Below are 14,659 nucleotides of genomic sequence, written 5' to 3' on the forward strand. Positions count from 1 at the left end.
GGACACCCAGGTCTCACTGCACAATCCCCTCTCCCAGTTTACAGTCATTCAAGTCATAATCTGCCTTCTTGTTTTTACTTCCAAAGTGAATACCTCACATTATACTGCATCCGCCATTGACTTGCCCACTCATTCAACATATCCGGCACGGTGGTACAGTGGTTAGCACTGCTGCTTCAGTGCCAGAGACCCGGCTTCAATTCCCGCCTCAGGCGACTGTCTGTGTAGAGTTTACACATTCTCCCCGTGTCTGCGTGGATTTCCTCCGGGTGCTCCGGTTTCCTCCCACAGTCCAAAAATGTGCAGGCCAGGTGAATTGGCCATGCTAAATTGCCCATAGTGTTAGGTAAGGGGTAAATGTAGATGTAGGGGTATGGGTGGGTTACGCTTCGGCGGGGCGGTGTGGACTTGTTGGGCCGAAGGACCTGTTTCCACACTGTAAGTAATCTAATCTAATCTAAAACAGAGCTATCAAGTAGCACCTGCTCAGCAATAGCCTGCTCAGTGACACCCAGGTTGAGGTTCACCAGGGCCACTCAGCTCCTGACCTCATTGCAGCCTTAGTTCACAAATCGCCAAAAGAGCTAAGTTCCTGAAGTGAGAGGAGAGTGACAGTCTTTGACATAAAGGCTGCATTTGATTCATTGTGGCATAAAGGAGTTCCAGCAAAACTGGAATCAATGTGTATCGGGGCAAACTCTCGACTGGTTAGAGACATGTCTTACACACAAGAGATCAGTGTGGTTGTTGGATGATAGTCAGCTCAGATCTAAGACGTTTCTGCAAAAGTTCCTCAACATCTTCAGCTGTTTCATCAATGGCCTTCCCTCCATCATAAGGTCAGAAGTTAGGATGTGTGCCAACGATTGCACAAAGTTTAGACACATTTGTGACTACTAATACAGAAACTCAGCTCAGTGAATACATCTAGAAACTCTGGGAACCTAGATTTGAATCCCACCATGTCAGATGGTGGAATTTGAATTCAATTTTAAAAAATGGAATTGAGAATGTACTGCTGGCTGTGAAACCATGGTCAGACTGTAAGAAAAACTCATTTGACCCAATGTCCTTTCGGGAAAGGAAACTGCCATCCTCAGTGCATCTGTCCACAATGTGACTCCAGACACACAGTAATGTGGCTGACTCTCAACAGCCCTCTGAAATGGCTGAGCAAACCACTCAGCTCTACCAATCATTACAAAGTCTCAACAAAGAAAGGAAACCAGTCGGACCACTTGGCACTGACCCAGGCACCGGAAAGCACAGTGGCAGACCCTGCAAAGTCTTACTTCCAAAGTTCTTACTTGCATATGGACTAGTACTAAAATTGGAAGAGCTGTCTCTCACACTCGTCAAGCAACAGCCTCACATGGCCATACTTATGAAATTATAACTCACAGACAATGTCCCAGGCACCACCATCACCATCCCTGGGTAACCCCCATCCCCCTGGTAGAACACACCCAGCAGAAGTGGTGATACAGTGGTATACAGTCGGGAAGGAGTAGGCCTAGGAATCCTCAACATTGACTCCAGGCACCATGAAGTCTCATGGTTCATATTAAAGATGCACAAGAAAACCTCCTGCTGATACCCATGTGCTGCCCTCCCTCAGAAGATGAATCAGAACTCCCCCAAATTGAACAATACTTTGAGGAAGCACTGAGGGTGGCAAGGGTGCAAAATGTACTCTCGATGGGAAATCCAGCATCCAACACCGAGAGTGGCTCAACAGCGTCACAAGTGATCAAACTCGTCTGGTCCTAATGGATATAGCTGCGAGACTGGGTGTGCATCAGATGGTGAGCGAACCAACAAGAGAGAAAAAAACATACTTGACCACATCCTCACCGAATCAAAGGAAGCAGAGAAAGAAAGACAAAGTATAACAAACCAAAGGCACCTATGCAATTCTGGGAAACACCTGCCCAAACAGTTCAGCTACATATGAACCCACAGAACCCACGAGCAGTAACATGTAATTTCCAAGGTGGATAAGAATAGTCATTAGAGAATGATTGCTGAAGGCGATGTGGTCATTTCTGCAGTTACTTAAATTCTGTCCAAACTGCTGACCTGCCATCTCTTTGTGCAAATGCATCCTCAACCCCTGCATAGCAGCCATATTTTTGCCATCTGCTTAAATAACTCCTGTTGTGGCTTGGTGTCATATTTTCTTTTATAGCATACCTTGGCAAGTGGGCTTTAACAAATCAAACTAATTATTCTCAATATTTTATTCTTTCAATTTCAGACTCTGTTTCTCTGTAACATGCATTCTTGCATACTCACATGATACACACCCATTCTGCAGAATAATTCTTATACTCCGACTTTCTCTCTGATAGGAGCACGGTCTAGTGACAAGATTTGTTATAATGTTATGAATAAAGCAGGAGATACATTTGGAAACTGTGGCAAGGATGAAAACTATATACACATAAAGTGCCTCCCTGAGTAAGTATTCCAGAAAATCCAGCTGATATAGAATGACCGAATGCGTCATAGCAGAATGTTTATATTAAGTGAAATTGAAAAAGTGCTTACTTTTGAAATTGCTAATTATTTTGTTATGTTTTAAATGAGGAAAATACAAGTAGAAATTTTGGGTTGAATTTTACCAGAAAATTGACAGTCAGCTTGAGCAGTTTTCATATCAGGTTTCTGTCAGTCCAAAACAGTGAGATTTCTCATGTAAATCTCAGAAACTTTGTTCAAAGTCATTGCACCAAGCATCAATGGTGCCCCACTAACACTCACTTCTCGCTCACATGAGGCAGATGTACTCACATTTACTGGATCCTCCTGGGATTCCCATCATTGGGTCTATGTTTAAAATCTAACCGTGCACAGGTCAACCACTGGTAAGGATGCACTGTCCTTCATATTTCATATAGTACCAAGAAAAACAAAAAGAAAGATTTCCCAGGGGAATAGGTGGCACAACTGATACATCATTGCAAATACTATTTAAGAAGCAGACAATGCAGATTGTACATCTTTAGCATCATCTGATCTGAGAACTCTTTCAATGTGGCTGATACTCTATCCCGAATGTGCTGTGTAGACCAGCTCATTGTTCAATTTGAGACCCTTACACACAGGAAAGCCTTTCAACAGTTAAAACCATTTATCTTTATGTAATGACAGCACAAACGAGAACCAAAGCCGGTTTCTGATTCTTGGAATACACAGGCACAGCTTGCCTTTTAAACAATAACAAATTTAGTGAATGAATGGTCACTACACCCCTCACTACACACAGTCTCATCCCTCCTTCGCCTGCTCCACTTGTGCACAGAATATTGTGATAGGATCACGTTGCACATTATTTAACATGTTCTGAAAGGTCTCCCCAGTTGGCAAAAGCTTCAACTGGTCTATTATCAGTTCCACTGTTATCCTGGTCAAAGAATGTATCTATGTTCAGCTACAGTCAGAGGTTTCACAATGGAACCATTAACCATGGCAGGAGAGAGTAGCCCTTATTACATGTTTGGAGATAATGTTTTTGAACAGAGTCCAAGGCTATACTTTCATGAAAGCTTTATTTCAGTTAACCATGGTGCAAAAGACTTACACTCACACAGATTACTTGCTCGCAACATGTATACAACAAATTCACACCTAATTACTGCTGATTTAATATAAAAGTGCCATAGAAAAGAAGGGCTGGTCTCCCAATAAATGTTGAGTGTAACTTCTATGCACCTATACCTGACTAACAGATACAAACTTACATAGTGTCATAGAATCATAAAGCATCGAAACAACCTTTTTGGTCCACCATTTCTTTGCTGAACAACAAACACCAAACTATAAGTTTGTCCCACAGAGACAAGGAAGGGATGGTAAGTTGAAAGAATCTTGGGTATCAAGGGATAAGGAAGCTTACTTAAGGTTGAGGAGGCAAGGATCAGACAGGGATCGAGAGGCATGAAAACATTGAAGCAGCTAGAGTTAAGGAAAACCCAATGGCTTTCTACAGTTATGTGAGGAACAAGAGGATGGCCAGAGTGAGGGTAGGTCAATCAGGAATAGTGGAGGAACTTCATACCTGGAATTGGAGGAGGTAGGGGAGGTCCTTAATGAATACCTTGCTTCAGTATTCACTACTGAGGGGGACCTTGTCATTTGTGAGGACAGCATGAAACAGACTGATATGCCCGAACGGAAAATACAAGTAGAACGGGTTGATATTAAGGACAACGTGCTGGAAATTTTGAAATTCATTAAGGTAGATAAATCTCCTGGGCTAGACAAGATATACCTAAGGTTACTACAGAAAGTGAGGGAAGAGATTGCTGTGCCTTTGGTGATCATCTTTGTGTCCTCACTGTCCACTGGAGTAGCAGCAGATGATTGGAGGGAGGCAAATGTTATTCCCTTGTTCAAGAAAGGGAATAGGGATAATCCTGGGAATTACAGACCAATCAATCTTACGTTGGTGATAGGCAAATTATTGGAGAGGATTCTGAGTCACAGGGTTTATGATTATTTGGAAAAGCACAGTTTGATTACAGATAATCAGCATGTCTTTGTAAGGGATAGGTCATGCCTCACAAGCCTTAGTGAATTATTTGTGGATGTGACAAAACACATTGATGAAGGTAGAGCAGTGGATGTGGTGTACATGGATTTTAGCAAGGCATTTGATAAGGTTCCCCATTGTAGGCTCATTCAGAAAGTAAGGAGGCCTGGGATACAGGGAAATTTGGCTGTCTGCATACAGAATTGGCTGGCTCACAGAAGACGAGAGGGTGGTAGTAGATGGAAAGTATTCAGCCTGGAGCTCAGTGACCAGTGGTGTTCCGCAGGTATCTGTTTTTTGTGATTTTTATAAATGACTTGGATGAGGAAGTGGAAGGGAGGGTTAGTACGTTTGCCGATGACACGAAGGCTGGTAAAGTGGTCGATAGTGTTGTAGGTTGCAACGGGACATTGACAGGGCACAGAACTGGGCTCAGAAGTGACAGATGGAGTTCAATCTGGAAAAGTGTGAAGTGATTGACTTTGGAAATTGAATGTGAATGCAAATTACTGGGTTAAAGGCAGGATTCCTGGCAATATGGAGGAACAGAGGGATCTTGGGGTCCATGCATATAGATACCTTAAAGTTGCCACCAAGTTGATAGGGTTAAGGCAGCGTATGGTGTGCTGGTTTCATTAACGGGGGATTGAGTTTAAGAACTGTGAGACTTTGCTGCAACTCGAAAGACCACACTTGGAATATTGTGTCCAGTTCTCACCACCTCATTATAGGAAGGATGTGGCAGCTTTAGAGAGGGTACACAGGAGATTTACCAGGATGCTGCCTGGACTTGTGAAGAAAGGTTGAAGGAGCTATGGCTTTTTTCATTGGAGTGAAGAAGGACGAGAGGTGACTTGGTAGAAGTGCACAAGGTGATGGGAGGCATAGAGTTTTCTCCAGGGTGGAAATGACTATCACGAGGGATCATAATTTTAAGGTGATTGGTTGAATGTTTAGGGGAGATGTCAGAGGTAGGTCCTTTACACAGAGAGTGGTGGTATGGGAAATGCACTTCCAGCAGTGGTAGCAGAGTCAGAGACATTCGGGACATTTAAGCGACTCTTGGATAGGAACATGGAAGATACGTTCATCTGATCTTAGGTGAAAAGATTGGCACAACATCGAGAGCTAAAGGGCTTGTATTGTGTTGTACTGTTCTATGCTCTCTGTTCTATTCCCACTAATCCCATTTACCTGCTCTGGGCCATTAGCCCACTATGCCCTGGTATTTTAAGTATTCATCCAGATGCTTTTTAAATGTTGCGAGTGAATCTGCCTCCACCACCGTCTCAGGCAGAATGTTTCATATATCTATTACCCTCTGGAAAAAAAAGCATTCTTTCCCATATCTTCTATAAGTCACTTACTCCTCACCTTAAACTTTTGCCCGTTGATCTCAGACACATCTGCCGTGGGGGCTGTGATTCTCATAATCTGATTTATCTATACCTGTCATCATTTTGGATACCTAAATCCAATTCCACCTCGGTCTCCTCAGCACCAAGGAAAACAAACTCAGCCTATCTAGCCTTTCCTGAAAACTGAGAAATTCCCTTGGTGAATATCCTCTGCACTCTCTCCAGTGCAATCAGATTCTTTTGCTAGTGTGACAAAAAAACTGCGCACAATATTCCACCATGTCAACTAATCAATGTTTTATGAAGGTGTAAGATGATTTCCTTCCTCCCATCTTCCACCTCCCAGCTAATGAAGGCAAACCTTCTTCACCTGCCTGTGCTGACACCTTCAGGTATCTATAGACTTGTACACCAATGTGCTTTTGTTCTTCATTACTCTCTCGGGATGTACCATTCGTTGTTTCTGTCCTTCCCTTATTAAACCTCCCAAAATGCATTACTTCATACTTTTATTGGGATTAAACTCCCTCTGCTAATGTTTTACCCAATTTACCAGCTGATCAATATCAAACTGCAGGGTGAAACCATCCTCCTCAATAGCAGTAACACCAATGTTCGTGCCACTTGCAAACTTGCTAATTATACCTTCTATATTCACATTCAAGTTGTTAATGCAATTACACACAGCAAGAGTCCCAACACCAATCAATATGCTACACCACTGGTCGCAGGCCTCCAATTACAAAAAAACAACCCTCCACCATGACATTTTGCCCTTATTTGTAAGCCAATGTTTGACAAGTTTTCCAATTTGCCTTGATCCCACTGGCTCTTTCCTTCTGAAAAGGCCTTCTACGTGGGACTTTGTTAAAAGCCTTCCTGAAGTGCATAAACCACTTCAACTGTACTACCCTCTTCAATATACTTAGTCACCTTTTGAAAATACTATCAATCAGACATGATCTCCCTCTAATGAATCCAAACTGACTGTCCCTGATCAATCCTTGCCTTTCCAATTAATTTTGTCCTTCAAACCTTTTTCCAATAATTTCCCAGCTATTAATGTCAAACTATTTGGTCTGTAATTACTTTATCCATTTCTGCTGCCCTTCTTGAACAAAGGAATAACTTCAGCGAGGCCCCTGTCATCTACCACTTCACCTGTGAACAGTGAAGTTTTAATTATCTCTGCTAGGGCCCCAGCAATTTTCTTCCTTGCCTTTGATAGCAGGCTGGGATATATCTCAGCAGGGCCTGGGGATTTATGACAATTAAGATGTCCAATACCTTATTAAACTTAACATATTCTAGAACCTCACCATTCCAACTGAAATTCCTGGCTACGATGTCTTTCTCTTCTGTGAATACAGATGAGAAGAATTCATTTAATACCTCACCCATGTCACTGAAACACAGGAACCTTTTGTCTCTAATAGGTTCCAATTTTTCCCCTGGTAAACCTCTTTGGCTTAACATGCCTAGAAAAAGCTTTGGGGTTTTTCTTGATCCCAACTGCCAAAGATATCTTGTGTCCCCTCTTTGCCCTCCTAATTTCCTTGTTAAGCAACCTCCTACATTTCCTATACTCTTGAACAGCCTATCCCAGTGCAACTGCACTGTACCTGATACGTGTTTCCTTCTTTTGCTTTACTAAACTCTCAATATCACATGATATCAAGGGTTCTTTGGACCTGATGCCCTTGCCCTTCACTTGAGAGGAACATTCTAGCCCTGAATTCTCACTGTATTACTTTTAAAAGACTCCCACTTTCCAAATATAGACTCAGTTGTAAGTAAGCTAAGTAGCTGCAGCTAATATATACAACATACAACATTACAGCACAGCACAGCACAGACCCTTCAGAACTCGATGTTGTGTCGACCTGCAGAACCAATCTGAAGCCCATCTATCCTGCACTATTCCATTTTCATCCATATGTTTATCCAATCACCATTTAAATGCCCTTAATGTTAGTGAGTCCTCTATGGGGGGGAGGGCGTTCAACACCCCTACTACTCTGAGTAAAGAAAATACCTCTGACATCTGTCCAATATATATCACCCCTCAATTTAAAACTAGTTCCCCTCTTGCTAGCCATCACCATCTGAGGAAAAAGGCTCTCACTGCCCATCCGATCTGACCGTCTGATTAACATACATCTCAAGTAAGTCACTGCTCAACCATCTTCTCTCAAATGAAAACAGCCTCAAGTCTATCAGTATTTCCTCATAAGGCCTTCTCTCCAAACCAGGCAACATCTCAGCAACATCTGAACACTTTCCAATGCCTCCATATCCTTCCTATAATTCGGTGACCAGAACTGTACGCAATACTCCAAGTGCAGCTGCACCAGAACTTTGTCGAGCTGCAACATAACCTTGTGGCTCCGAAACTCAATCCCTTTACCAATAAAAGCTAACACACCATATGCCTTCTTAACAACCCAATTAACCTTGGTGGCACCCTTCAGGGATGTATGCACATGGACACCGAGATATCCTTGCTCTGACCATTAGCCCAGTACTCTTTAGTCCTGTTGCTCTTTCCAAAGTGAATCACCTCACACCGTTTCCACATTAAGCTCCATTTGCCACCTCTCAGCCCAGCTCTGCTGCCTATCTTTGTCCCTAAACCTGCAACATCCTCTGCACTGTCTGTAACTCCACCAACTTTAGTGTCATCTACAAATTTACTAAACCATCCTTCTCGTCCCTTATTCAAGTCATTTATAAAAATGACAAACAGCAGTGGCCCCAAAACAGATCCTTGCGGTACACTACCAGCAACTGAACTCCAGGATGAACATTTCCTATCAACCACCACCCTCTGTCTTCTTTCAGCTAGCCAATTTCTGATCCAAACCATTAAATCACCTTCAATCCCATGTCTCCGTATTTTGTGCAATACCTACTGTGGGAAACCTTTTCAAATGCCTTACTGAAATCCATATACACCACATCAACTGATTTACACTCATCCACCTGTTTGGTCACCTTCTCAAAGAACTCAATAAGGTTTGTGAGGTATGAATGTCCCTTCACAAAACATAGAACATAGAACAATACAGCACAGAACAGGTCCTTCTGCCCTCGATGTTGCGCCGACCTGTGAACTAATCTAGGCCCATCACCTTACCCTAGCCCATCATCGTCCATGTGCTTATCTAAGGACTGTTTAAATGCCCCTAATGTGGCTGAGTTAACTACATTGGCAGGTAGGGCATTCCACACCCTTACCACTCTCTGAGTGAAGAACCTGCCTCTAACATCTGTCTTAAATCTATCATCCCTCAATTTTCAGCTATGCCTCTTCGTTCAAGCCAATGTCATCATCCTCAGAAAAAGATTTTCACCGTCTGCCCTATCTAATCATCTTGTATGTCTCTCTTAATTTCCCTGTTAGCCTTCTTCTTTCCAATGAGAACAGACCCAGGTCTCTCAGTCTTTCCTCATCAGACCTTTGCTTCACATCAGGCAATATCCTGGTAAATCTCCTCTGCACCTTTTCCAAAGCTTCCACATCCTTCCTGTAATGAGGCAACCAAAACTGCACACAATACTCCACGTGAGGCCGCATTATGGCTCCAGAACTCAATCCCTCTACTAATAAAACCTAACACACTGTATGCCTTCATAATAGCACTATCAACCTGGGTGGCAACTTTCAGGGATCTATGTACATGGACTCCAAGATCCCTCTGCACATCCACACTACCAAGAATCTTTCCACTGACCCAGTACTCTGCCTTCCTGTTATTCTTCCCAAAGTGAATCACCTCACATTGAGCTGCATTGAACTCCATTTGCCATCTTTCAGCCCAATTCTGCAGTTTATCCAAATTTCCCTGCAACCTGCAACATTCTTCCACACTGTCCACCACTCCACCGACTTTAATGCCATCTGCAAACTTAGTAATCCATCCACCTATGCCTGCATCCAAGTTGTTTATAAAAATGACAAACAGCAGTGGTCCCAAAACAGATCCTTCTTGCACCCCACTGGTAACCGGACTCCAGGCTGAATATTTTCCAACAATCACCACTCGTTGTCTACTTTCAGAAAGTCAGTTTCAAATCCAAACTGCTAAATTACCTTCGGTCCCATGCCTTTGCATTTTCTCCAGTAGCCTACCATGTTGTTCCTTATCAAAGGCTTTGCTGAAGTCCATGTACATCACATCAACTGCCCTAACCTCATCCATATGTTTGGTCACCTTCTCAAACCCATTGAGATTTGTGAGACATAACCTGCCTTTGATGAATCCATGTTGACTATTTCCAATTAAATTGTTGCTTGCGAGATGATTATCAATCCTATCTCTTATAATCCTTTCCAAAACGTTTCCTACAACAGACGTAAGGCTCACTGGTCTATAATTACCTGGGTTATTTCTACTGTCCTTCTTGAACAAGGGCACAACACTTGCAATCCTCCAGTCCTCTGATACTAAACCTATAGATAATGATGACACAAAGATCAAAGCCAAAGGCTCAGCCATCTCCTTCCTGGCTTCCCAGAGAATATTTGGGAAATCCCATCCAGCCAAAGAGACTTATCTACTTTTACACCTTCTAAAATTGATAACATCTCCTTACTAATGTCAATCCTTTCAAGCCCAATAGCCCATATCTCAGTCTTCTCGTCTACAATATTCTCCTTTTCCTGAATGAAAACAAAAGAGAAATATTTGTTTCGCACCTCTCCGATCTCCATAGCGTCTACACACAGCTTCCCACTTCTTTCTTTGACTGGCCCTATTCCTACCCTCATCATCCTTTTATTCCTCACATACCTGTAGAAAGCTTTAGGGTTCTCCTTGATTCTATCTGCTAAAGACTGCTCGTGTCCCTTCCATGCTCTTAACTCTCTCTTTAAATCCTTCCTGCTACTCTAACTTTTCATCACCTTAGCTGAACCATCTCACTTCAATGTCACATAAGCCTCCCTCTTCCACTTAACAGGAGATACAATTTCTTTAGTAAACCATAGTTCCCTTACCTTATCACTTCCTCCTTGCCTGACAGGGACATACCTATCAAAGACACAATATCTGTTCCTTAAACTAGCTCCACATTTTGATTGTCCCTGTCCTCTGCATTTTGCTGCCTCATTCTATACCTCCTTAGTCTTGCCTAATTGCAGTATAATTGCCCTTCCTTCATTTATAACTCTTGCCGTATGGCATGTACCTATCCCTTTCCTTTGCTAAACTAAACATAACTGAATTATATCACTCTCTCCAAAGTGCTGACCTACCACTAAATCAAACACCTGGCCTGGTTATTACCAAGTACCAGATCCAGTGTGACCTCCCCTCTTGTCGGCTCTTGTCAAACCATGTTGAGTATCCCTAATCCCTACTCCTTGCTCGATGATTATAAATCTTGTCTCTTATAACTCTTTCCAACATTTTACCCACAACCAAAGGAAGCTCACTGGTCTATAATTAGCAGGGTTAAAACAATGACTGCAGATGCTGGAAACCAGATTCTGGATTAGTGGTGCTGGAAGAGCACAGCAGTTCAGGCAGCATCCAAGTAGCTTCGAAATCGACGTTTCGGGCAAAAGCCCTTCATCAGGAATAAAGGCAGTGAGCCTGAAGCGTGGAGAGATAAGCTAGAGGAGAGTGGGGGTGGGGAGAAAGTAGCATAGAGTACAATGGGTGAGTGGGGGAGGGGATGAAGGTGATAGGTCAAGGAGGAGAGGGTGGAGTGAATAGGCGGAAAAGAAGACAGGCAGGTAGAACAAGTCCGGAAAAGTCATGGGGACAGTTACTGAGCTGGAAGTTTAGAACTAGGTGGGGGAAGGGGAAATGAGGAAACTGTTGAAGTCCACATTGATGCCTTGGGGTTGAAGTGTTCCAAGGCGGAAGATGAGGCGTTCTTCCTCCAGGCGTCTGGTGGTGAGGGAGCGGCGGTGAAGGAGGCCCAGGACCTCCATGTCCTCAGCAGAGTGGGAGGGGGAGTTGAAATGTTGGGCCACGGGGCGGTTTGGTTGATTGGTGCGGGTGTCCCGGAGATGTTCCCTAAAGCGCTCTGCTAGGAGGAGACCACATCGAGAGCAACAGATACAACAAATGATATTAGTGGATGTGCAAGTAAAACTTTGATGGATGTGGAAGGCTCCTTTAGGGCCTTGGATAGAGGTGAGGGAGGATGTGTGGGTGCAGGTTTTACAGTTCCTGCGGTGGCAGGGGAAAGTGCCAGGATTGGAGGGTGGGTTGTTTGGGGGACGTGGACCTGACCAGGTAGTCGCGGAGGGAATGGCCTTTGCGGAAGGCGGAAAGGGGTGGGGAGGGAAATATATCCCTGGTAGTGGGGTCTGTTTGGAGGTGGCGGAAATGTCGGCCGACATTTCCGCCACCTCCAAACAGACCCCACTACCAGGGATATATTTCCCTCCCCACCCCTTTCCGCCTTCCGCAAAGGCCATTCCCTCCGCGACTACCTGGTCAGGTCCACGTCCCCCAAACAACCCACCCTCCAATCCTGGCACTTTCCCCTGCCACCGCAGGAACTGTAAAACCTGCACCCACACATCCTCCCTCACCTCTATCCAAGGCCCTAAAGGAGCCTTCCACATCCATCAAAGTTTTACTTGCACATCCACTAATATCATTTGTTGTATCTGTTGCTCTCGATGTGGTCTCCTCTACATTGGGGAGACTGGGCGCCTCCTAGCAGAGTGCTTTAAGGACATCTCCGGGACACCCGCACCAATCAACCACACCACCCCGTGGCCCAACATTTCAACTCCCCCTCCCACTCTGCCAAGGACATGGAGGTCCTGGGCCACCTTCACCGCCGCTCCCTCACCACCAGATGCCTGGAGGAAGAACGCCTCATCTTCCGCCTCGGAACACTTCAACCCCAAGGCATCAATGTGGATTTCAACAGTTTCCTCATTTCCCCTTCCCCCACCTCACCCTAGTTCTAAACTTCCAGCTCAGTAACTGTCTCCATGATTTGTCTGGACTTGTCCTACCTGCGTATCTCCTTTTCCACCTATCCACTCCACCCTCTCCTCCTTGACCTATCACCTTCATACCCTCCCCCACTCACCCATTGTACTCTATGCTACTTTCTCCCCACCCCCACCCTCCTCTAGCTTATCTCTCCACGCTTCAGGCTCACTGCCTTTATTCCTGATGAAGGGCTTTTGCCCGAAACGTCGATTTCGAAGCTACTTGGATGCTGCCTGAACTGCTGTGCTCTTCCAGCACCACTAATCCAGAATATAATTAGCAGGGTTGTCTATACAGTCATTCTTGAACAAGGGGATAACATTTGCTATTCATCAGTCTTCTGGCACTATTCCTATAGTCAATGACAACATAAAGATCAAAGTCAAAGGCTCTGCAATCTCCTTCCTGGCTTTCCAGAGAATCCCAGGATAAATCCCATCTGGCCCAGGGGACTTATGTATTTTTACACTTTCCAGAATTGCTAACACCTCCTCCTTGTGCACCTCAATCCCATCTAGTCTAGTAGCCTGTATCTCAGTATTATCCTCAACAACATTGCCTTTTTCCAGTGTTGAATACTGAAGATGTTCATTTTGCGCTTCCCCTACCTCCTCTGACTCCATGCACAACTTCCCACTGCTATCTTTGATTGACTCTAATCTTACTCTTGGCAAGAGTACTGCAGATGCTGGAGATTAGAGTCAAGATTAGAGTGATCCTTCATCAGGATTTTCCTGCTCTTCGAATGTTGCCTGACCTGCTGTGCTTTTCCAGCACCACACTAATCTTGACTCTCATAATTCTTTTATTCCTGATATACCTGTACAAAACTTTAGGGTTTTCCTTGATCCTACCTGTCAAAAAATTCTCATGTCCCCTCCTGGCTCTTCTGAGCTCTCTCTTTAGGTCCTTCCTACCTAACTTGTAACTCTCAGGCGCCCGAACTGAGCCTTCACATCTCATCCAAACATAAGCCTTCATCTTTCTCTTGAAGAGAGATTCAACTTCTTTATTAAACCACAGCTCCCTTGCTTGACCATTTCCTCCCTGCCTGATTAATGCATGCTTATCAAGGACACACAGTAGCTGGTCACTGAATAAGCTTCACATTTCAATTGCAGTTTCCTTCCCCATCTGAGACATCCTAAATCTTGCCTAATTGCACCATAATTGCCTTTCCCCCAGCTATAACTCTTTGCCTTGCAATATATACTATCTTTTCCATCGCTAAAGTAAAGATAACTGAATAGTGGTCACTATCGGGGCAGCATAGTGGCTCAGTGATTAGCACTGCTGCCTCACGGCACTAGGGTCCCAGGTTTGATTCCAGCCTCAGACGGTTGTCTGTGTGGAGTTTGCACATTCTCCCCTTGCCTGTGCGGGTTTCCTCTGGGTGCACCGGTTTCCTCCCAAAGTCCAAAGGTGTGCAGATCTGGTGAATTGGCCATGCTAAGTTGCCCATAATGTTAAGTGCATTAGTCAAAGGGAAATGAGACTGGGTGGGTTACTCTTTGAAGGTTCGGTGTGGACTTGTTGGGCCGAAGGGCCTGTTTCCACACTGTAGGGAATCTGATCTAATCTAATCACCAAAGTGCTCACCTACCTCCAAATCAAAAACCTGACCTGGTTCATTACCTAGTACCAAATCCAATGTGGCCTTGCCCTTGTTGGCCTGTCTACATACTATGTCTGGAATCACTCCTGCACACATTGGACAAAAACTGTCCCATCTAAAGTACTCAAACTGTCGTATTTCCAGTCATATAGCTGTCACATCTGGCCAATTTTGTTGATCCAATGCT

At 44.1% G+C, this 14,659-nt stretch overlaps 1 protein-coding gene across 1 annotated transcript in view; it reads left to right on the forward strand.

Annotated features, from left to right (window-relative positions):
* The window catches only part of LOC140480821 (disintegrin and metalloproteinase domain-containing protein 12-like), a 228,118-nt gene that overhangs the window by 207,434 nt on the left and 6,025 nt on the right, over positions 1 to 14,659 (forward strand). Inside the window, exon 15 of the mRNA XM_072576260.1 lies at positions 2,352 to 2,460. Within this exon, the coding sequence (XP_072432361.1) occupies positions 2,352 to 2,460 (109 nt within the window). The remainder of the gene's footprint in view (positions 1 to 2,351; positions 2,461 to 14,659) is intronic.

Source organism: Chiloscyllium punctatum, chromosome 1 (assembly GCF_047496795.1).
Source record: "Chiloscyllium punctatum isolate Juve2018m chromosome 1, sChiPun1.3, whole genome shotgun sequence".
Classification (NCBI taxonomy): domain Eukaryota; kingdom Metazoa; phylum Chordata; class Chondrichthyes; order Orectolobiformes; family Hemiscylliidae; genus Chiloscyllium; species Chiloscyllium punctatum.